The sequence below is a fragment of the Lacerta agilis genome, chromosome 17, assembly GCF_009819535.1.
Source record: "Lacerta agilis isolate rLacAgi1 chromosome 17, rLacAgi1.pri, whole genome shotgun sequence".
Lineage (NCBI taxonomy): Eukaryota > Metazoa > Chordata > Lepidosauria > Squamata > Lacertidae > Lacerta > Lacerta agilis.
Window position 1 is genome coordinate 10,546,850 of NC_046328.1, and position 25,089 is coordinate 10,571,938.

General features: G+C 44.5%; 1 protein-coding gene across 3 annotated transcripts in view; it reads right to left on the minus strand.

Moving 5' to 3' along the window:
* The window catches only part of TANGO2 (transport and golgi organization 2 homolog), an 81,997-nt gene that overhangs the window by 12,448 nt on the left and 44,460 nt on the right, over positions 1-25,089 (minus strand). For 2 of the 3 annotated variants that reach the window (XM_033174493.1, XM_033174494.1), the window contains exons 4-5: positions 24,891-25,013; positions 20,323-20,437 (exon numbers count right to left, since the gene is read on the minus strand). In XM_033174493.1, the coding sequence (XP_033030384.1) occupies positions 20,323-20,437; positions 24,891-25,013 (238 nt within the window). The remainder of the gene's footprint in view (positions 1-20,322; positions 20,438-24,890; positions 25,014-25,089) is intronic. The other variant, XM_033174495.1, reaches the window with a different exon arrangement.

The following is a 25,089-nucleotide window of genomic DNA, read 5'->3' on the forward strand; positions in this document are numbered from 1 at the left end:
ATTTAAAAGGCTGTTTAAAGGGGGAAATAAAAAGGAACACCTCCCCCACAAATTACGAAAAAGAAAAGAAAGGTTTTTTTTTTTACAAGGTTAATAGGAGCTACAAAAGGAAAAAGGAAACGAAGATCTGTATCCAACAGGAGTTTTCATGCCGCGCAACAGAGGAATGCAATGCAACAGTTGCACTAGCAGAAACCCATTGCACAACAGATTGTGCATTCTATTGTGCAACAAAGTTACCAGCATGCTGCTTATGCATTCCCTTGCACAACAACAATCCACTGGTGCAAAACACTTCACCAGCAGAACAACTAGTAAGTTGCTTTTACTTATCAAAACACTGGATACAAACCCTTGAGTTGTTCAAAAACAAACCAAAAGCTTGTTATCTAGGGACGATATTCAGAGAGTTTCTGCTCATGTGTGGGGAGTGTGCCAATTTCTGCTGATTCTTTCCCCCAGAGGCATAAGGGGCTGCAGAACCAAGGGTGCAAGGAAGTCCTGCTATGTGCCTGCAAACTCTACTTGTGCTTTTCTGGATCCAGGCCTGTGTGTGTGTGTGTGCACCTGGCGAGCTCAGATATGCATCCGAACCACAGCAGTCAGGACTTATGCTGACCCCACTCGTGTCTGCACTGATGAGTCAACAGCAATTTGAGATTGGTTTTCTCCTCTCTTTTTTTACTTCTTCATACACATTTGTTTTAGTAACAAGCCACAGGACATTTCAAGGGTGAGTTCGCATCTAGCCATCGCAAAACCGCTCTCCCTGCACCCCACTTCATCTTAGTTATTTTCCATCCACACCACTGCTGCTTTTATTCTACCGGGAAAGTGGCAACTGTACACAAAGCCAATTACATTTTTTTAAAAAATCGCAGATACTGAAAATATGAATCAAAGCGTGGAATGTAATGAAGCCCACAGGGCACAGCACAGTTCAGCATACACCTACGTGTTGAAGGCAAAACGCAATCTTCACAGCAACAGCACACCATCCAACCCTACATTTGTGCATATGTACAAGTTCGCAGCACAAAATACGCAACTTGTCGGTCCCCAATGAACAAAAGCTTAGCTCAGTTTGGGTTTTGTCCAACTTAAGTTCTAACGTCGTGTTCTGGTCTGATGCAGAACCCGCGTGGAAAGGGGCAAGATTGGAGACATGGCTACTGGACCACTGATGGGTCCAAGTGAGCAACTTGCTCTGACGAAGACTGGGAGCAAACTGGGCCTCTTGTGTCTGGAGACAACCTCCTCTAGGCTCCACCCCCTTGAGTTCAAAGAACTTCAGAGCCTTAAAGAAGCAACCCTCTGGACTGAAGATGGACAAGTCTCCTTTGTTCCATAGCCTCCCCTCCTGGTGGACTTCTAGCACTGCTGGACAGGTGATGTGCAGTGGGAGACATTTGGTTCTTCAAGGGAAGTTGTCTATGAGTGTCCAGAATCCCTATAGGCCAGGGGTCAGCAAACCTTTTCAGCAGGGGGCCAGTCCACTGTCCTTCAGACCTTCTGGGGGGCCAGACTATATTTTGAAAAAAAATTATGAATGAATTCCTATGCCCCACCAATAACCTAGAGATGCATTTTAAATTAAAGGACACATTCTGCTCATGTAAAGAAATGCTGATTCCCAGACTGTCCACGGGCCGAATTTAGAAGGTGATTGGGCTGGATACGGCCCCTGGGCCTTAGTTTGCCTACCCATGCTACCCTTGATTGCCTCGGAGGTTCCTCTGGGAATTCTTGTCCAACTGTCTCAAGCCCAAACAAAATAAAAAATAAAAAAATTCCTTCCAGTAGCACCTTAGAGACCAAGTAAGTTTGTTCTTGGTATGAGCTTTTGTGCGCACGCACACTTCTTCAGCCTCAAGCCCAACAGCCTCCCTGTCTTCTGCAGTCAGCTCTGATACATGATCCAGACTAGCTCCCTATCCAGTGCCCCTGCAGCCTCCAACTTTGTGTCCAAATCACTCCTGGATACAGGGGTCACGGCATTTACTGAGAGTGTAATTAAAGGATCTAAGATAGTAATTTCCTTTCCTTTCAGTGCATCCACTCCGAAAATGACTAATGCTGTATAAAACTCTAAGTGTGCAGTACTTGGATATCAAAGCAAACAGGCTATCAGTTTTCTAACACAAAAAACCCTATGTTGAGAAATCAAATTGCTCTCCAATATTTATCGAGCTCAAATATGGTGAGGAAGACATGGACCCTACATCCCTCTAGATTTTGCCAGGTAACAATTCGCTGACCACTGGCCATGCTGGCTGGGACAGCAATAAGAAATGTCACACAACATGCAGGCCAGCAACCCAAAATAGCATTGACACACTGCTTGTTTCATCTTTCCCCACCGATATGGAAGAGGGGCAAGTGAACGCATGGCATGGCCTCATCCTGTGTTTCACTGCTGTATGTTATCAGCAGGGGGCAGTAGAGAAGCCCCAAGCCAGGGCCACATCCTGTCTCATGCAGACACACCCCTAGCTAAAAGGGAAGCAACAGGAGTTCTGCTCTTGCAAAAGAAAAAATGAAAAACAGTGCAACAGTCAGAGGAGAGGAAAAAAATAGAATAGAATAGGAGAATGTTGGATTTTAAGCTGTTGATCCACAGCATGAACGCTATGGAGAAATTGCAATATAGGTTAAGAACAGAAATGGGATGTAGCTTAGTAGCAAAGATCATGCTTTGCATGCCAAAAACCGTTAAGTTTTATTTATTTCCCAGGTAGGGCTGGGGAAAATTCTTGGGACCCGGAGACCCACTTCCTGTCAGATTAGACCACTCTTCCTCCCCTGGTGCCTTTCATATGATTTGGGCTACAACTCCCATCAGTTCCAGTCAGCATGACTATGTTGCCTGGTGCACATGGGAGTTGCAGTTGAAAACATCTGGAGGGCACCAGGCTTGCGGCAGGCTGGTGCAGACAAAACAGGATGAGATGGACCAACTGGGGCTGAGATGAAGGAAGGCAGGGAGACCAAGAGCCAGAGCCAGAATGACCATTTGAACGCTTGTAATGAGGAAGGAGGGATGCGGGTGGCGCTGTGGTCTAAACCACAGAGCCTAGGGCTTGCCGATTGGAAGTTTGGCAGTTCGAATCCCCGCAGCGGGGTGAGCTCCCGTTGTTCAGTCCCAGCTCCTGCCCACCTAGCAGTTTGAAAGCACATCAGGTGTTTCTGTGCGCTGCTCTGGTTCGCCAGAAGCGGCTTAGTCATGCTGGCCACATGACCCGGAAGCTGTCTGCAGACAAACGCCGGCTCCCTTGGCCAGTAAAGCGAGATGAGCGCTACAACCCCAGAGTCGTCCACGACTGGACTTAATGGTCAGGGGTCCCTTTACCTTTACCTAATGAGGAAGGAAGGAAGGAAGGAAGGAAGGAAGGAAGGAAGGAAGGGTTCAATATTCCTAACTTTCTCCCAAGTTTTATCCAAGACAATGGGACTGTGAAATTGACTAAACCAGATTACAAAGCAGCTGGCCTAAACAATTTTTCTCCCAAAAGTAGACTTGGCATAAGGCCACTAATGCCAAAAGGTGGATATGTGGATATACAGCAGGCATTAGTTAAATAAGCAAGCAAGCAAACAAACCTACAAACTGAACTTAAGGTTGAGAAAATGAGAAACAAAGTTGACAAGATGCATCTATCTCTACCTCAAGGTCTGTGTGATTCGCTTCCTTCAGCTATTACCAGAGATGGTGTGGAAGCAGCCACGCCCTTGCTGCTAAGGTATGAACTGGCTTCCAAGCAAGGTAGGGATTTATGGCATTTAGTTTCCTTTCTCGATACCGAGTTTTAGAAATAAGCTAGCAGATTCTGCTAGTAGGCATGTCAAACTCGAGTGGACTGGGAAGGAAACTGGACAAGGCATCAGTTTTAAGGATGTCTCTCTTTATCTCTCTCCCCCCCCCCGCCACCTTCCCCTTTTTCTTTTATGAAGTAGCAAAGGAAGAATTGCAGAGCTGCCATTAGATGGCTCACTCTCTACATCCTTCAGGCCTTCCTGCCAGCACAGAAAGGCAATTCCTCAAACTGCTCTGGGATTATTAGGCTGGACGTCAGGATGAGATCATATCAGGCAGTATTTCACTCAAGCGATTCACTTATTATTTACAACGGTGGTGGAAGAGAAGCGGTTCTCCAGCGACAAATGAAGTACACCTGTAGTCAAAATTTTACTTCTATCCAAGCTTTCAGAATTGTCTTGTCCCTTTTATGCAGGATTCTCTTCCCCCTGCTCTTTCCCTTTTCAGATAAATAAATGATACACACACATTTCTGTAGCAAATTCTACAGATAAGCACACACACATACATGTATGCACTCACGTACACACATATATAATCATAGTATGGAGTGTTTGCACAGCAGATGAGCAAACATTTCCCAGCATTTCATTTTGTCCGAGAACAGGGGAGACACACCAACAGGCCCTTGCAAACCGAAAGCAGGCTGGGTACAACCTCATTAAAACTAAATGTAACGCGTTGGGAATTTAAGCTGCCGGTGTATAAATTGGCATCTGGTACACAAAGTCTAACAAGCAGAAATTGTTCTTTATTCAGCTATTTACAACCTATCCTATACTTTGCAGCTATAACACAAACTGAGATGCGTTGCCCTCCCTTTTTAAAGCAGCCACAGTTCTTGAAACACACTCACACCCACCCCGCACCCACCACACAACAACAACTTTCTCCTTATGTAGGGCATCAACAACAGGGTGATTGAGATCAAAACAAGATACAAAAAAGAAAATGAAAGAAACAGAAGCACTGGGTTTACCTGACCTCTTGTGCTCTCCCTCTTTTCTACTTTCAAGGCATTCTTCAAAAGGTGGCTTATGCTACACAGCTCATTGATATTAGTTAAGAAGCTCCCCTGGAAAAGCAATTGTTAGCTTAGCTAATAGTAAAATGCTGCCTTGGCACAAGGGACAAATCCGATTCAGTTCATGCAATTTGTGCTTTCCGAAAACAGGATGTGAACTGAAAAACAAGCTGCCACTTTAAAATCCGCACTGCTCTGAATTGTACAGTGCAGCTCTCCGGCCTTCCCACCCAAATGTACAAAAATTGCTTGCGTTAAGGGAAACAGCGCAAAAATGAATGTGGTAGTGAAAGCAAATGAAAATGCAATATATTTGGGGGAATTGCCTTGCAAAAAAATGTGTACATTAGGCAAAATTACATACAAAAATATGTGCATTAGATTATTTATTTACTTCCCACCTTTCCTCCAATGAGATCTAAGTGATGTACATGGTTCTCCGTCATTTAATCCCCACAACAATCTTGTGAGGTAGGTTAGTGACCAACCCAGTGAGCTTCGTGGCCGTGTGGGGATTTGAACCCTGCTCTCCTAGGTCCTAGTCCAACACTCTAACCAGCACACTAAAAAAAATCATGAACTGATTTGGAAATATCCAAGGCGTTGTTTGGTTTGCCAATCGCATTCACTGCTGAGCATACAACTCTTCGTTGTCTCTCTTCCCTTGGCAATCACAGGAAAGCTCAGCCCACAGAGTGCATCTTCCATCCCTCAGTGGATGAAAACCCACACTGTAAAATATCTGTGCTCAGTTATTTACAGCGCTTATATCGTAAGCCGGCAAACTTTGAGGCACAACCCATTCTTCACATTAGTGTTCTAATTTTATTTTCATTCACTCTTAGCCTTCATCACAGAGTAGGCTGTAAATTCTAATCCACCTGAAAAATGCAATGAAGATTAATTGAATTCTCCACATTTTCAACGTAGGTGCCGGCTGCCTTGTTGCCATTTTACCAGCATTTAATAATAGTTATACCGCTACAGAGTTCAAGCCTCTGTGTTCCTAAGGTTCAGCACAATAATTACTCATGCTCTTGTCTTGGCTGATGTACATATTTCTTCTCTCCCTGGCTATAGCGACCTTCCTTACCTCCTTATTTTGTTCATGGCTCCCATCACAGGTTGAGCATGAACCAGCTAGGCAGCCCAACTCCCTCCTCTCAGAAGACTTTGGTGCAACCTGTTGCCTGGCAACTGCCAGCAAGTGAAGCCTTGCCTCCATCATGGACCACTGTGAAACCCAGTTGCTCATCTTCACTCCCTTGCCTCAGGGGATTTTGGCAGGAGTATCTACCTGGGTAAGGCACAACAAGGAATCAAGGATAGGAGCATGAAACGCTGCCCTAATAAGCTTGATTCTACTTGGGCACCGTGTCATTTTTGTTCCTCTCCCAGATCAGGATCTGATCTTGGTTCAAGAACCTTTTGCATGACACTTTTGAAGTTTTAAATTTTTATTGTTTTTAAAAATTGTACACTCTTTACATCAGAGGATTTTACAAGCAAAATAAACCATAATACAAACAAGAACACAACTTTGCTTTTCATTCATGCTAATCTTCTTTTAACTCCTTGTTCTTAACCTCTTAAATCACATATATATCTTTAACAATTTCCTGCCCTATACCTTCCTCCCCCTGTTCCCGTTACTTCCCTTCACCCATGTGCGATCTTCTCAACCTAATATTGTTTCTCGTTGTGTTAACAAAAGTTTGTATTTGTTGTTACATATACGTATGTCATGATATCGTTTTGTATCCTTGCATTTCACCTATTGAGAGTCTCCTGTTGCTATAAAGCAGGACACAAATATTCTAAAACAAATAACCTAAAGAAAACAAAGTACATTGCATTACAGGTAAATGCAGGGTCACATTTATGCGTGTGTGTTTCAAATAGCAGGCATGGGCTCCCCCAATCCAGACAGCAGGGGCTAGACTCGCCTGCTAAAATACCCACCCCAGGGCAAATAGCAGCTTGAGTTGGATTTTCAACCAGGCCCTGCGGCACAGGGGGAAAGGGCCTTACCCATTCTTTTCAATGGATCTACTCTGAGTAGGACTACTGTTGCATACAACCCTCTATACTCTCCTCCATTTTCCCCTAAAATAAGATTAATGCTACTAGTAACTCTTGAGCCCTTCGCTTGCCTATAAACTTTTAACACTTTTCCTGCTTTTAAAAGCCGCTTATTTCTTATATACACAGCCTTTTAAAAAGTATTTTGAACAACAACAAAAAGAGGTTATCAGACAAGCGCAAGGCTGGCAAACAATGGAAGATAGAGAATGGGACTATATATCATAACCCCGTGGTTTTCAGTCTTCCTGCCTTTAGAGGGCCTTTCCCTCCTCTCCCCCTTGCCTAGGAATCAATGTGCGTGCCAGAGGATTTCAGAGCACGTACTAGAGTGCACTCTCAGTTCAGAGGAGGCGACAGCCTACCCCCTTAGACGAAATAAATGTGCCAAACCATGCCTTGCAGCTGTGCATTGCAGGAAAAGATTGTCGACAAGGGACACCATCTGAGAAGAGAAGCTTGCCTTACTGATCTTGCAGAGACACTTGATTCAACTGTGGAGGAGCTCCAAGATTTGGAAACCACTGCCTTAAGTCACCTTTCAACAGGCAGCGCCTGGCAACTGTACCACTGACCCCCCCCCCCCAAACTAGCTTCCTTTTGTGGAAACCTGTCTGGATGCTCAAATGATTCATCCCACGGGAGCCTGCCCCTGGCACTTCCGAGCTCTCTCCACTGCCAGCAATTAAGTGGGCGCTACCTTCTGTCATCACATAAAGAGTTTCGAAGCATGGTTGTCAACTGAATTGAATATCTTCATCCGAATGTCATTCAAGTTTCAAAGTAACAGCTAGATGTGCAGTAAAGGACCATCAATTAAAAGAAAACTCCAACATTTCCCTTTCAACAGAAGTTTGACCATCACAATCCCTATTAGTTGGAACACCGGGGCATGCCTTCTTTCTTTTCTCTCTTAGTTAAACACAAAAATCAGTTTTACACAGCAAATTGAACATGAATTAAACAACCGTCAGGTTTGAACGCAATGTTAAGCCATGCTAATTTTTAGCTTAATGCAAACAAGTGACGTATTGCTGTCCTTGCTTCGCTCTTGAATTTGTGTTACAATAGGCTAATACACTCCACCAGCTTTTTCTAACCTGGCGCCATCCAGATGGATTGGGATGCAACTCCATCAGCTCCCCTATAGTCAGGGATGATCGTCAGTATGACCAACAACCAAAGACGATGAGAGCTGCAGTCCAACGCATCTGGGGTTGTTGGAAGGCTGTACTAAGCACTGTGGGTTGTAACCAAAGCAGAACCAGTGGAGTTTTACTTCCACAGTGTCACATTTGTTTCCTCCACTGCCTCTTTGCACCACCAAAATCTTCTGTGGGGGGTCTGTGAACCCTCTGGAGCTGATTTTGAGGGTGCACAGGGGGCTTCAGGCGAGAGGAGAGGAGAGAGGAGAGGAATGGCCTGTTCTGCTAGCGCAAGTCCCAGTGGCTCTAATGCAGGGGTCAGCAAACTTTTCAGCATGGGGCTGGTCCACTATCCTTCAGACCTTGTGGGGGCCGGACTATATGGGGGGGATGGGATTTTCGTCGGCCCACAAAGAGGCCTGAAGATGCTTTGCTTTACCTGTCCCAGTTGTCGTCCCAATAGCCGCAGTTGGGCTTCTCCAGCCAGCCAGGCGCCATGGTGGGGCAGGAGACTGAGTTGGCCGGCGAAGACAGAAGCAGCAGCCCCGGCAGAGGAGCAGTGGACGGAGGTAGGGGAACTGGGGCGTCGCCGGAGCTTTTACCCACCACAACCTGCTGCTGCTGCTGCTTCCCAAGAGGCACCGCAGAGAAGAAGACAGAGCCTCCTGCCAATCCGCAAGCGGTGGCTGTGGCCACTGCAACAACCTGCCTGAATACCATGGGATAAATGAAGGAGGGAGGGAGCCAGGCAGGTGGCGAAGAAAGCGTGCGAGGAAGTGGCACGGAAAAGGGGCGTGGAGAAGGAAGGAAGGGCGGACTGAGGGAGAAGGATGAGGAGCAGTAGGAAAACACAGCAGCAGCCGGCAGCCAGCATCACATGCCCACTTCACAGTACCGCCCGGTTGAGGCGGACAGGCGGGCAAGCCGACTCTCACCATCAATGGCGCCTGGCATGGGACAAGATTGTTCCGTCCCTGAGAAGAAAAGCGCCGTGTGAGGGAGAGGGAGGGAAAGAACGTGTGTGCTGGCGATCCCTGCGCTGGCGATCCCTGCGGTGATTCCTGGACTGTCCACCTGCCGGATCTAGAAGGCAATTGGGCCTGATCCGGCCTGTGGGCCTTAGTTTGCTGACCCATGCTCCATTGCCACACATGGAACAGGCAGTAAACAATCAAAGCAGCAGGGAATAGTTGTGCCAAACAAATCAACGCCTGCCATTAGAAATGAAGGATTTGCACTCTTTTGCAACCGTTTCGCGGCCCTCATAATTGCATGGCAAATATACACCTCTGATTTATCACTTTATTTTCTATGGAGGGAGCACCTTTACACTTGAAATATCTCCCCCTCCCACAAAAGAATCTCAAGTGGATGATGCACTGCCCATTAGTCATGTTGCTATGTTTCATCTTAGATCTTTATCCCCCACCCCTCTCAAAGACATACATCCCAGCAATTCCTTACAAAATCCAAGCTGGTCACACATGGCTAAAAAGCCAGTGCTGGTTTTTTTAAAGGAAAGAAAGCAAAATTCAGCAAAAAGAACGAATGTATCAGGCTCGTTCCTAAGGCAAGTCAATCAGATGTTCTGCTCAATATAAATTCATCTCATGTACTATTCCACAACTCCTCCAGGACAGGAGTTTTGTAGTTTCCAGGCTTCTAGATTTTAACTATGTATTTTGCTGGGTTGTTTTTTTTAAAGAGAGAGACGAGAGACGAGAAATCTATTAATAAAGATCGTGGCAAGAACTGAACATATTTTCAAGCAACCAATCAAGTCTGCTATGGGCTTCCACAAATATTTCATGAATCTGCAGTAGTGAACCACCACCCCCAATACAAAAATATTTCATGAATCTGCAGTTTGGTGGAATGTGTGCAAAAGCACCAATGGTCATGTGCTTTCCATTTCACCCTCCCTACCCCAAATAGAAATAAAGCAAGAGTCATGTACGTAACACCCCAGATACTCATCACTGTCTGAATTGCCCTTGTTATTACTCATTGCTGAAGACTCTTCTTTGCTTTCTGCCTGCTATGTTAATTTAATTTGCAACTGCCTTCCTTCCAAGCTATTATGGTGTTTGCTTTTTTCAGCTGAACACACTAGAAAACCACAACTACCTTACAATAGGTTATCAACAATTCAAACTAAGCAGCAGCAGCAGAGGTGTGTGAATGTGCAGGCTGTATAATGCAGTGTGTCACCGTATCCATTCAAATGTGTTGACACTAGAGACAATGCACCTGCAGCTTCAGCGTTCTTCAACTCTGGTTGCCATGTACTGCTGGACTACAACTCCCATCAGCCCAAACCAGCTTAGCCAATGGTCAGGGATGATGGGAGTTTTAACCCCACAACATCTGGGGACCCAAAGCTGAAGAACACCAAACTACCAGAGATCCTGGTAAAGGAGATGAACCCTAAAGAACATGTCCTCTAGCAATTCACTTACAGGTGAAACTCGAAAAATTAGAATATCGTGGAAAGGTTCATTTCTTTCAGTAATTCAACTTCAAAGGTGAAACTAATATGTGAGATAGACTCATGACATGCAAAGCGAGATATGTCAAGCCTTTATTTGTTATAATTGTGATGATTATGGCGTACAGCTGATGAGAACCCCAAATTAACAATTTCAACTTTGGGGTTTTCATCAGCTGTACACCATAATCATCACAATTATAACAAGCAAAGGCTTGACATATCTCACTTTGCATGTCATGAGTCTATCTCATATATTAAACTCCAGTAGCTAATAAGAAAATAATCTTATGCTTAACACCAAAAAACCCAAAGAACTTATAATTGACTTTAGGAGAAAGAAAAGTGTATTTTTACCATTGCACATAAATGGCAAGGAGGTGGAGAGGGTTGGCAGTTTTAAATACCTGGGCATTTACATCTCCGAGGACCTCTCATGGACTGTAAATATTAATATGGCTGTGAGGAAGGTGCAGGGGAGGTTGTATTTCCTGAGAATGCTCAGGGGATTGAATCTATCTCAGCACCTACTCCTGTCCTATTATCACAGTACCATTGAGAGTGTCTTAACCTATAGTATACTATCGTGGTATGGGAGCAGCTCTGTAACGGATAAAAAAGCTTTACAGAGAATAATTAAAATTGCCCAGAATATTATTGGGCTCCAACTACCAACCCTGGACGAGATCTTCACGTCTCGCTGTTTGAAGAAGTCACACAACATCCTGAGAGATCCCACCCATCCTGCTCACAACCTTTTTGAACTGTTGCCTTCGGGCAGAAGATACAGGATAATGAAAACTCGAACCACACGCCTTCTGAATAGTTTCTATCCAAGAGCTTTGATTGCACTTAATAATGATCTCAGGGTCAGTAGTAAGAAATAGTAAGCAGTGAGTAGTAAGGAATGAGACAGGCTTTTAGGTTATGCTATGCTTTTAATAGGTTATGTTATACTCTGGATTATGTTATGTTTTAATAGATTATGTTTTAATAAGGATGAGAGTGTTGGAGATATGTGCAAATGTGTATGGTAAATCCGGTCTTTGGGTGTTTGATTTTCGTCGTTGTGTATACTGTGTATATACGGACAATGACAATAAATACAGTGGTGCCCCGCTAGACGAAAATAATTCGTCCCGCGAAAATTTTCGTCTAGCGGGGTTTTCGTCTTGCGGAGCGGCAATGGGAGCCGCGCTCCGCAAAAATGAAAAGAAAAAAAAAAAGACGAAATTTTTTCGTCTTGCGAGGCAGCCCCATAGACTTTTTCGTCTAGCGGGGCAGCCTCCCGCTAGACGAATGCTTTCGTCTAGCGAGTTTTTCGTCTAGCGAAGCATTCGTCTAGCGGGGTACCACTGTAAATCTAATCTAATCTAATGAAAACAATTGCTTACATAAATGGACTTTTCCACGGTATTCTAATTTTTTTATTTTCACCTGTATGTTAAAATGTTTTTCAAGAACCACCACCCCCAATACAAAAATAAAGATTGTACCTGATTAGGCTTAGGTACCTGAAAACAAAGGCTATTCCTGGTCAAACAGGAATAGTTGCACGCTATACAAAATTCAGGATTTTTCTTAAGTGGAGATATAGCTCCTTCCATTTTCAAGCTTCCCTAGATGGATGATACCGTTGCAACAAGTGCACTGGATAGTTGGTTCCAGGACAGCGCTGACTCTGGTTCCAGTACAACATTCTAGCCACAAATCATAGAAATTGTCCCAACTTGACCATGTAGATCAACTCCTTGAAAGGCTATACACTCCTAAAGACATAAGCAGACAAAAAGAGCTAAATATGTGTAAAACATCAAGCCTAGTTTGCTATTTGCAGAGTCAGATGTAATATAAACCAGCTTGCTTAAATTCAAACCATCATTTTATAATCTGACTTCTGCCCCCTATCGCAAACCAAAGTTTGTCAATTTAGACTCATCAAACCAGTTAGGCTCTGTAAACCATGATCTGACTGATGTTTGTGCCAAGCCTGTATGAAGTATATTAAAAAAGCTTTGAGTGAGTGAGGGGGCACCCCAGAAGCTAATCCAGAGCCAGTTCTTACATGTATCTATTAGCCAAGCATTGCTGCAAAAGACAGTCTTGTGCTGATTTAAGTAGTCACCAGAGACTTCCTTTAGTGGCAGACTTGAGTGTGAAAGCAACATTAATACTTGCCTTGAAGTTCTGGTTTGAGAATTTCAGCAGTTAAGATTCCTTGGAGTTTCGGGGATTGGGGGCAGGACAATGGGAGATGCATCTGAAGCACAGCCTTGTTAATACAGGACATCTGTAGCTTATTTCCCCAACATTCCACATTTTCCCAGAAGTACACTCTCTATTCTACATACCTCAAACCGTAACAGATTTAAACAGCAAATAGTTTCAGCAGCTAGAAAACACACATATATACATGCTGGCACTCACACATTCCAGGAAGGGAATGTTATAACTAGCTCAGGAAAGAAGGGCCACATTCCGTCCTCTAAAACTGGGCTGGCAGGTCAGCTTTTTCCCAAAATACTGCCACCCGCTCTGATTTTTAATCGCTGTTGCCCATATTAGCATGATCTTCAAAAATAAGATGAAGTGCTGGACTCAGACATGAGGAATAGGAGCAGCCACCCTCGTGACTGGAGAGGAGCATACAAAGTTTGTTCTGCTCAGAAAAGACCCATTGAAATCAACGAAGACTAATAATAATAATAATAATAATAATAATAATAATAATAATAATTTATACCCTGCCCATCTGGCTGGGTTTCCCCAGCCACTCTGGGCGGCTCCCAACATAATATTAAAAATACGATACACTTGGCTCCATTGATTTCAGCTGGGTCTGCTCTGATCAAAACAGTTGGACCCAACCCTATATTCCTGCAATAGCTATTATAAAATGTTGTTAGCTGCCTTGGATATCTTGCATGACAGAAAGGAAGGATATACCTGTACGTGCTTTTATTCATATGCATTGTATTTTAAAAGCAAGAGCTAGCACGAAAGACAAGGTATTTTGTTTATTTATTTAAGAGAGCTTTCCTTTCTTTTCTTTTAATCCTGCCATTTTAGAAGAATCTACCCTGCTTGGATCCAGAGTTCCCCTTTAGATGGAGAAGTTCTGGTGAGCAGCTACTGTTCCACTTTCTGCAAGGGGTACTGTTGGCGGCAATGCACAGGGGATTCTGCGATGCCTTGCACAAACAGAAGCCGACCTCTGGTTTCCCAGTCCTTCCTTTCTTGTGCAAGAATCTTGTGCTATGTCAGAAAGGGCCCTTCTGCCCGCAGAAGAGGCCCTTCTGCTGATCACAGGCACCTCTGCATCCAGCCCAATATCAACACGCAGAGGGCCTCTGAAAACAAGTGATGTTAGCTTCGCCGCAGACAAACAGCAACATGAGCCAGCCACGGAAATTTATAGCTCCAGTGTAAACTGGAATTACATTTCAAGATCAATCTTATTACCAAAGGGAATTCTGAGTGCCTTGCGGGCAAAATACCCACTAGTATCAAAAGCTAAGGGTGAAATATCCACAAGACATCACTGAAGGCTTTTGCAATTCAGAGATTATCGTATCCAATGTTGGCCGCAGTGAATATTTGGCATATAAGCCAACCACATGGCCTGGATTGTTTTACAACCATCATAAAAAACACCCCCAAAAACAAGGGCAATGGAAGGGAGCAGCACTTTCAGAAGCTGCTCATATTATTTCCACCCACTTTTGTCAAATGGTCACAAGCTAATCGGAACAGTCCCTTTATGTTGTGTATTAAAAATATACCTACTTTGCTGTCTTTCCCTCTTCACAGAGCAGAGAAAGAGTGGGCATATAAGTCAAGCAAAGGAAAATCTGTGAGGACAGTGCCCATCTTGGGCTAGCCAAACCAAATTGGAGTTGGCACACTGCAGAATGGAAAAAAGGTAAACTAAAGAAACCAGGAAAGCGAGATCTAACCATGTGCCTCTATGTAATGAGTACTTTTACTTATCACTTGTTACACTAGTGGGGGGGGGGGGGAAGAGAAAGTTCAGAATGGACTTCAAAACAGGAGCAAATTAAAAGCAAGAAAGAAAAGAACATAAGTATTTGAAAGTGGCCAGAAATTTCCTATTTATGGGAGAACACAGATGTGGCTCAGCAGGAGAGCACATGTTTTGAATGAAGACTTCCCCAGGATTAATCCCCATCATCTTCCAGTTTGAAGGATGCCCATTGCCAGGGTGGAAGAAAGTCTTCTGCTCAAGAGAACTGTTGCCAGTTAGAGTAGACCGCATGGCGGGTTGATGGAGCAATGGTTTTGACTCCGCAAATGACAGTTTCAGGTACTCACTGACGTCGGGAAAGGCAGGGCAGTGGAAGGGAATTTTTAGAAGCTGTACTGTATTTTTAGAGGCTCTTTAAAAATGCTGTTCTGTTTTGCCATTCCTTTATAAGCCACCTCAAATATTCTTGAATTATAAAAAGGCAAGCTGTTTTTAAAAAAAAAAAATCCGAAGAAAGAAAGAGGGACGAAGGAAGGCGAAAGGAAGGAAGGAAGGAAGGAAGGATGGATGGATGGAAGGAAGGAAGGAAGGAAGGAAGGAAGGAAGGAAGGAAGGGAGAAACAAGACTATTTATTACCCAACCTTGTCTAACAGATTGTGCACAGAGCAGGTATTTGTGGCTTTGTCATTGAGAAGGGACGAGCAGGGACAAATCGTACCAAGACCACAAAGATCTGGTAAGGGCTGGCTCTGAATGATTGCAACAGAGAAAGGTCTAATGGCTGCCCCCATTTCTGAACCGTGTCTGCCCTCCCTGCATGTCTTCCCCAGCCCCTGGTTCCAGGAGAGCGTTCATCTTCATTACAGAGAGACCAAGGGCAAATTAGCAAATCACAAAGATGCCCTACAGTAGTTATGATTCCACTGGGATTTGAAGATCATCGCTCTAAGCAGGAGACACTAGGAAATGTTTTAAATGAAAGCTTCTGCCTGACCTACCATGACTTGTGGCAGTCTGCAGCTGAATTCTAATGGTCCACTTTACTTGAAGCAGGGAGGAAGATTCTACTACGGATTGTTCTGACCTTCAAGCTACGAAATTTATAGAAAGCCTTCTCTCAAACCCATGCTCATGATTAGCATGGCTCCATCACAAGCTACAGGTCCAGACAACAGAGTAGGGTTGCCATACGGAAGAGATCGGCACTCCAGAACCAAGGGGGAGGGAATGCAGTGCTAGTCAAACAAACAAAGCCAAGTGCCTTCTGAATATCAAGCTACTACTGGGAAGACGAGGGAGAACAGGCATTTCCCCCATCCAAAAGAATGGGTGGCTGCTGCTTTCAAGTGGCAGAACCAGAGACTGTCCTTCTAAAGAAAAGAAAATGCATCTGAACTAAGCTACACTTCAAGCCAGGGTTAGCCAATGTGTTGTCACCTGAATGCTGTTGAACTACAGCTGCCACCAACTCCACCCATCATGGCTAACAGCCAAAGATGATGGGAGTTGCAGTCCAAGAACGTCTGGTGCCATGTTGTTAACCCCTGCTCTAAGCCAAAGGTTCTCAAGCTGCGATGGTGCAAAAAACTCCATTATCTACAGTTAGGTTGTGGAGCAGTCAGAAATATCTGCACTTGGTCTTGCACTCAATTTATTTTTTTCTGATGACAGAAATCAAAACCATTTTGAACAAGGGCCTGTGATTTTCACGCACTGGTGCAGTCTACTAATTTCCCCTTAAATGTTTAAAAAGGAGCCCTTCTCAGCAGCCTGGCCCAAGGCTCATGATTTTCATAATACAGTGATGGCATTGATGTTGATGCTAAAGAAAGAGTAAGATCTTGGGTTTTTTGCCATCTTCCATGGAATTATAAGGCACCTTGACGGTTATTCAAATATGAGTTACGTATGTATTTTGATTTGTAGAATAAACAAACAAAAATGTTATTAAGTGGTCTGCCAAGACCCTCAGCTTTTTTTAAGTTGTCCGTAGGAAAAAAATTATTCTTCCATTTATAAGCCTGGTATTCACTGGTCAGCTCTTCCACGGCGGGTCACAATACATACCCACCAGCTCAGTTTTGCAAGTAATCTTTGTATAGTCACAGCTCCACTACATACAGGGGATGCTCAAACACCAACCTATTGATTACTAACAGCTGCAGTACGCATTTACAACACACTGGAACACAAATCATGTTTTATTCAAACAGGCTCACCCAAGTGACTTGTGCATTGACTTGCTTGCACAAAACTTTACACAGAGGTTAGACTATGCCTGGTCTTTACTGAGTATCTGTTCCAATTTGTTTGCGGGGAGGTTATACGGTCATGAGCTCGGATCTTGGTTTCATCCTGATTTGCTTGTACTGTTCATCGTTCATTCATACAACACTTTCCAGAGGATTTTCCTAACCGCAAAACATCCATTAAAAAAAACAAAAAGGGGGGTTTGCCGCACCAGGGCAACAGAGCCCTTTAATCCATTGAAATTGCACAAGCCTGAAGTTCTGGTATGCACCTGAAATCCTACTGCAAAACACTGAGAGTCCGAAGGCTACCTATTTGAGGGGAACTACTTCTGAGAAACCAGAGTGCTATTTGGGAGAGGGAGAGCAGGAGGAGGACATGGTTTGTTTGGCATATTCTGAATACCCCCCTCTTTGGCTAGCAGCCCATCCATCTTTGATACACTCTATTGAGCTGTCAAGAAATGGATATAGAAAGTAATTACTGCCCAGGGGAAGCTTCCTCTTCTTGTCAAAATACATATAGCATATTTGAAGTAGTCAGCTATGCACTGTACACACATTAAGAATGAACTGGCAAATGCACAACAGGGGAGCAACTTTTGGGGAGGGGGGAGCTGCATGCCAGTAGTGGGCAGGGCCAGAGTCAAAAGCAAGCAGAGCAACAAGTGGGAACTTTCACTTTGTACAGTCAAAGTTATACACCCATTACTCAATCAGCCACCCATGCAAGCAAGGGGCAATATCACAGTTCAAGGATGCATTCCTGCCATGCAAAAGCACTCAAGGAGGGTGAAAAGCAGGGACAGGGCGTGGCCTGGGAAATGTCTTGAAGGCCAGAAAGAAAGGCCTGAAGGGCTGCATTTGGGCCTCGGACTTGAGGTTTCTCATCCCAAATACACACCACAGACTCCTAACTATACCGTTAACAGACAATGCCTTGGTTCCTGAGGAGTTCAACATCTTTGGCATCTTGTTCAAGGAGCATTACAAAATACCGCAGAGGCCTACCGATCCTTCAATGCAACTGGCATAAATGAATAAATAATAATAAATTTAATAAAGCCAGTTACTGCGTTTGAACGCTAACTAGAAGGCAGCTCGGTTGGGCTGAGGAAGCCCCAGTAGGCAACAGGAATGCTGAAAGCAGAGCTGAACTAAGAGTGGCAGAGCCCCAGAAGTAATTGATTTACCGATCGGCAAAGGGCCAAAAGGATCATCAAGCGGCACACACTTCAGCATCCACTCCTGTTTCTGTATTCCACCACAGGAAAACAAAATGATATGATTTATGTTGGCCTGCACTGTGGGGCAGGGTTGGCAAGCAAAACGAAACAAAATTCACATAAATTTGAAGCTTGTGGCAGCAAAGTCTTAGCAACACCATCCATTTGGTTGAGCGGCAGGTTAACCCAGTGAACGGGGAATGACATTAATTACCGGTATACCATTTTAGAGTTAGAATGAATCTTAGGGGACACCTAATGCACCCCCACCTGCTCAGTGCATGGTGCCACCATAGCATCCCTGATAGTCATCCAGCCTCTGCTGACCCAAGATTTTGCGCTCTAGCAGGGGATTCTTACATCCCTTTCAGGGCTACACAAACGCCTGGTGGATATCACAGTCCCATCACAACTCTGCACGATCAAGTGTGCCATAAAAGTGTGTAGAACAAACAGCGTATATTGATAAGAGGCTTAAACATGTGCTTAGTTTGCTGGATCCAAAAAGCTAAGCAGCTGCACTGTTCATAATATACAGTCATACCTCGTGTTGCGTTCCGCTCTTGTTACAGACTTTCAGCTTACAAATGTGGCAAACCCAGAAGTGTCTACTTCCGGGTTTGCCACCCGCGCATGCGCAGAAGCGCTCAATTGCGCCACACACATGCGCAGAAGAGGCACTCTAGTTGCGGACTTTTCGGGGTGCGAATGGCACCCCGAAACGGATTGAGTCTGCAACTAGAGGTACCACTGTACATCCAAACAGTGAGTAATTTCCCTCATTGCTATGATTTCACAGATCCGGGGGGAAACGCTTTATGCCTCCTTCTAGAAAGGCTACTTCAAATCCATGTTGAGGTCACCCTCTTGGGTTAATTAGAGCTCTGCCAGGTACCGCACAGCTCACTAGCACTCTGTCTCTGCTTTCTCCCAGGGCCGCATTCTATATTCATTATGTGACTAATTCAGAAAGCCCCGTGAAGATCTACAGAACCCTATGAAATGACACCTGAAGTGTGCTTGACTTCAGATCCACTCGGATTATTGACAGTTCCCACTTGACACCTGGGATGTGCCATTTTACATTTCCAGGGAGTGACATCCTTGACTTCATCATTATCACCGCATCTGTTTCTGCCTCTCGCTCCTTTCTTATTCAAGTTCTCCCCAGATGCCTGACCAGGTGAACAAAGCGAGCAGATTGCAACCATTAGTTTGTAATAACTGTGAGATGGCACCGCACTTCCTTCCTTACCTGTGCCTACTCCTTTTAGTTCTCTATGCAGCTTGCCTGGCAATCCCGTCTCCCATCTCCACAACCAGAGTGTAGCATGGCTAGGGAACCTCAGGCTCAGAGGGCAAATGTGGCCCTCCAGGCCTCCCTACCTGGCCCTCAGATCACTCCCCAGGCCACACCTCCCACTGGCCCCTGTTTATAAACCCATAACGTTTTTGCCTGCCTATGTCCTGATAATGCCTCTGGCTTGCCTAGATGAAGGACAGAATAGGGTTTGTGATGGCGTGTAGAAACTAGCCTACTGATTAAAGGTAAAATGTACATTCAATGCCTAGAGTAAACCCATTGAAATTATCTGAAGAAGTGTGCATCTGAAGTGTGTATCTGAAGAAGTGTGCATGCACACGAAAGCTCAAACTTAGCTGGTCTCTAAGGTGCTACTGGAAGGATTATTATTTTTTACCATTGAAATTAAGATTGCCATGTCCACCAGTTACAATGGGGCTGCTCTGAGTACAACTCAAGACTGCTACAACCCTAAATTCGTTCCTTAATAAAAACAACTCTCAAGAGTCCCATGGACTGCAAGAAGATCAAACCTATCCATTATTAACGAAATCAGCCCTGAGTGCTCACTGGAAGGGCAGATTCTGAAGTTGAGGCTCCAATACTTTGGCCACCTCATGAGAAGAGAAGACTCCCTGGAAAAGACCCTGATGTTGGGAAAGATGGAGGGCACAAGGAGAAGGGGACGACAGAGGATGAGATGGTTGGACAGTGTTCTTGAAGCTACCAACGTGAGTCTGACCCAAACTGCAGGAGGCAGTGGAAGACAGGAGTGCCTGGCATGCTCTGGTCCATGGGGTCACGAAGAGTCGGACACGACTAAACGACAACAATAAAACAACAACACAATTTCTTCATTAAAAGGGGGGGGGGCAGAATAGGCTTTGCTCTGACATATACCCATGCTACAAACATTTAGTGCTATCCATTATATGCACCCCAGTGGCCTTTACTTTTTCCTCCCCCTTTGCTGGCTTAGCTGTGAAGTTTTTATAGACTTACTTCAAGTCTGCTGCTATTAAATTAAATCCATTGTAAAGGTGTCCTTCTAAGGCCACTTTCTTCAAGTAAGAGTAACTGTCCAGATCCGAAGTCAAAAAATTCGTCACGAGGGCACCTGCAAAGTGGGAGAAGGGGGGTGGGGTTAGATGCTGGTAGAATGCTTTCCAATGAGGAAAATGGACATTTCTCCCTCACTGGGCTAGATCAACCAAGTAGCAGAAATGAATAAGCTTTCTGACTCACTGCAGTCAAGGACATATCATGGAAACGGATTAATGTAAGTTTGATCAATTGTGTACCAGGCTCACCGTTAATAAGCGACCGTTATATGATCAATTCTTTTTTTAAAGGCCTTTTCAAATGTTTTATGCCCCCCTCTGAGACAAATGTCACAAATAATACCAACCCCATCAAAGCACCCTTTTATTTTCCACAAGTCAGTAATGCTACACAATTAAGATGGTTGCAAATCTGCTGTAGCGGACCCAACACTTAATACCATCAATTAATAATGCGGCGGATCCTCTCCTGCTAACTGCCCCCAATTAAATATAGTGCACCCACCTCACAGTACACCAATTACATGAATTTCTACAATTTACCACAGATTATCTGGCGGGGGACTTGTGTGAGGGAAAACTTAACAGTTTAGAGTCTTAGGCAGGAGCTGATCAAACAAACAAGAAACGTTTTATTAAACAAAAAGAAGTTTATGAAACAAAGCAGGTCAGGAAATGCGTTCTTTCAGGTTGAAGTTAACTTATTTTTTTTTTTAATTAAGTCTGAGGCTTAAACATAATACTATAGGCACAACTCTTCTTCAGTTACGAAAAAGCAGGTGTTACACTTCAGATGGTAAATGTTCAGGCTTCTAGAATAGAGGGTAAAATGCTGAACTCCCTTTCTGTCACTTAGATATTACAGTTAAATACTTTCAGCACCATACAGATTCCTTCACAGCTTAATCCTTTGGTTCATGAGGTCTTCTAAATGGTATTACAGACCCAGGGGATCCCTTCACTCCTTGTTACTGGTTTGGGAGTCTTCAGTACCTAGAAGAACTCTCCCCTCCTGGCTCTACTGAGACCCAGGTAGCCTGTATTCCCACAAAATCTACCCCTCCCGGCTCAAACGCAGCCCTCCCAGGACACTCTGGCCTATATACCTTCCCCAGATCCTCAACCCGGTCTCCCTAGCCAAGCTGCGGGGCTCCATCCTCTCGCTATGGATAGTCTTCCTCTGTGTGAATGCTTAACTTCCCTCAGAACCAGTTCTCCTGAACTCACTCCCTAACTCCCAACTCCAACCAAACCCTATTTCTTAACCTGAACCTTCTCAAAACCAAGGCCAACCTCTCATCTTAAATCCAGCCTTGTCTACCCCTCTCCCTCAGAAACGGCTCCTTTTATATCCAACCCCCCCCCAAGTGCTGTTCCTCCCCACTCTGTGACTCAGTAGCCAAACAGAGAGAGGCTCCAGCCTACTCTGGAGGGGGGACTACATTACCAGACTGTGGTCTGGGCTCTACTGTCCATCAGACAGTATTTCAAGCAATGCTGGGAACGCATAGCTAAACCCAGCTCCCCAGGATGTGGGCAGGCATAATATATGCAGAAACCATGAGAAGCACAATTAAGATATGCTCTATTCTCGGTACACATCACATTTGTAACGTGATCTTGAAAAAATTGCAACGGAGAACTGGTGGCTAGAGAAAAGACTTTCTCCCTTTCTCTTAAGAGTAGAACTGGGGTGTGTGTGTGTGTCACAAGGAGCTGGGTATTGGAAGATTCAGGACAGCCAGGAGTAAGTACCCCTTTACACAGAGCATTGCTAAATGATGAAATTCTCTCCCACAAGGTGTAGCGATGGCCACTAACTTGGTTGGCTTTAAAAGATGGTTAGACACATTCATGGAGGGCAAGCCTATCAGTTGCACTCATGTCCTGCTTTGTGGGCTTCCATTGGAGGCTGGTCACTGTGAGAACAGGTTGATGGATGAGATGGGCCTTTGGCCTGATCCAGCAGCCACTTCTGTTGTTAGAAGCAACCACCGCCTTGACATTCTCTAAGTCCTACCGCCATGGTTAAGTATGGCAGGAACACTGGAAGCTGGCTAATACAGAATCAGTCTAGGCGCCAAATTCAACTAAACAGATGCACTAGCGGGAGCCAGTGCAACCAGACCCATTAATGCAATGGGGTTCCCTTCCCTCTTCCTCCTGAGGCCCCCCCCCAATCAGTGTGTGTGTGTGTGTGTGTGTGTGTGTGTGTGTCAGAAGCACCCCCAAAGCAGTGCTTGGAGGGAAGAGAGCGGAGATTGTTCCATCTATGAATCAGAAAGGTTTGCCCTGATGGAACCATCACAATCATGGGACATTGAATTCCATCCCGTATGTCCAACTAAATCAGGGCAGCCCAACTTTTCATACCAAGTGAACTGCAACTTTGACACAGAATCTGTGGGCCATACACTGCCTTGTCGCGTGGGGGAGTGAGGCCAAAATTTGGTCCAGACCTTGTGCTGCCTTCCCAAAGCTGGCAAAGGGAGGCACCAGGCTTTGGGAAGGAGGCGAGAGGCTCTAGCCAGCTCCTGGAGCCTTGCCACCACTTTCCCAAAGCCGGGAAACCACTAACTAGGCTTGGGAAAGGAGACGGAAGGACTCTAGGACCCTATCAAAGCCCCACACCTATTTCACAAAGCCCAGCACCTCGCTTACCCAGCTTTGGGAAGGCAGAGCAAGGGCTTGGGGGTGTCAAATGTTGTATTCCCTACTTCTAACTGGCAGTGGTTCTCTAGGAGCTCAGGAAAATGCCTTCCCCATTACCTGGTTTGTAACTGGAAATGCCAGATTCAGAACAGATTCAGTACCACTGAGTTATAGATCCTCCAGCAAAGAAGTGGTTTCTGCCTAGTTTCAAACCTTTCACACATGAAACAACGGTGACAACCACTATGCTACCTAAACTGAAGCTTCAATCCTGCTTAAGCTTTAGGCATCCAAACATATGGTTAACCCAGCTTTCCGGAGGCCACTGAATTATTCCAAAACAATGGGTTCCCAAGATAGTTAAATGCCATTAATTGTTCTACCAAAATCCCGGCTGGCTGGAACACTAGCATTATCATCAATAGAAGCAGCCTAGCAATTACAAGCCCATCACTTTAATATGTAACATATCTAAGCATTTTCTGGCAACAGTTGGAAGCATAGGCCAATGGGGGGGGGGGAATCAAAGTAGCAAGCAGGTTTTTAGAGCAGAATTTTTAAAAGCAGGGGTAGCACTAATTTCACTAACTTTCAACTAACTTGATGTAACCCTGGGAGCTGATGCATGCCATTTCCAAACATGAAATATGTGTATATTATTAATATTATTACTACTACTACTACTACTACTACTACCACTACTAGTACTATAATATTAGCTTTCATTTATAATTTCAGTGCAGTTCGCAACATAAAAATGCAAGCAGAAGTTGGAATGTGACTTCGTAAACATTGCAAAGACTGAACAACGGAAGATAAGAATTAACTCTCCCAGCACACCAGGTCCGAGACAATAGTGATTACGAAGGACTACACAACTGAAATGGATTTTATATTTTTAAGAAATAACCGAGGCACTGTAAGGAGGCAATGATGGTCGGCTGTAAGAATGGACAACAACAAATGAAGGAGGAAACGGATATTAATGAAGAGATGGTGTGGCTACAGGAGGAAAAGATGGACATATGCTTGCAACAGGAGCGGAGAACCTGGTATTTTTTTAAAAAAAGAAATTGTATTAAATTAAAGTAATTCAGTTTGATTTGTAAAAAACACTGGAAAACTAATAAAAATAATTTGGGGGGGGGGAACAACCATAAAAATGCAAGCTAAAAACTCATAAGAAACACAACTTTCCATTGCAAGCTAGCAATACTGCATGAGTGCATCCCTATAATCAGTGATGGGAGTACCCCAAACACTGGAAGATGGAGGGAAAGAAGAACTGAGTTTGAAGTGGGCATATGAACCAGTGGTACAGAGCACATGGTCTGCATGCATCAGCTCCCAGGTGCAATTTCCGTCATTTCCAGTTAAGCACCACTGGCAAGGGAGACATGGGAAAGATCTCCGCCCCAGACTCTGGAGAGTTGCTACCGACGTTGACAGTGAGTAGGGTCAGCTAGACCAACAATCTGTCTCCATACAAAGAGATCTCCTCATCTTCTTCTGGATCTATACTGGAGGGGCAGGGAGTTGAAAGAGAAGATTCTGGTTTAGTAAGGGAAAGGGAACACAGGAAGCTGCCTTACACAGAATCCATTCAGCTCAATAATATTGACTCTGACTGGCAGCATCTCTCCAGGATTTCATTGGGGACTCTCTCCCAGTCTTATGGAGAGATGCTGGGAATTGAACCTGGGGACTTCTGTGTGCAAAGCAGGTGTTTTACCACTGAGTCATGGCTGTTCTAGGTTTGGGGACACCACAACAGAAGATATGACTGTAGTAAGGGCAGTGCTGCTGTAGTTTGTGTGATTCATGTAACCCAGTCCCCTCTTGTTTCCATATACATACCTCTTCCTTTTGCATTCTTGTCTATCTTTGGCTGCATGTAGTTGGTCAGGGCTGCCAATTTACCTTTCTTGCTGATTCCAAGCCACGTCCCGCCTTCTTTTCCTTCCTCCATATCCAAACCTGCTAAAAAGAATTTTTTTTTGTTTAGACAAGCCTACCCAAATACTTAGAATGGTTAATGTGTGTTTTAATCTGTTTT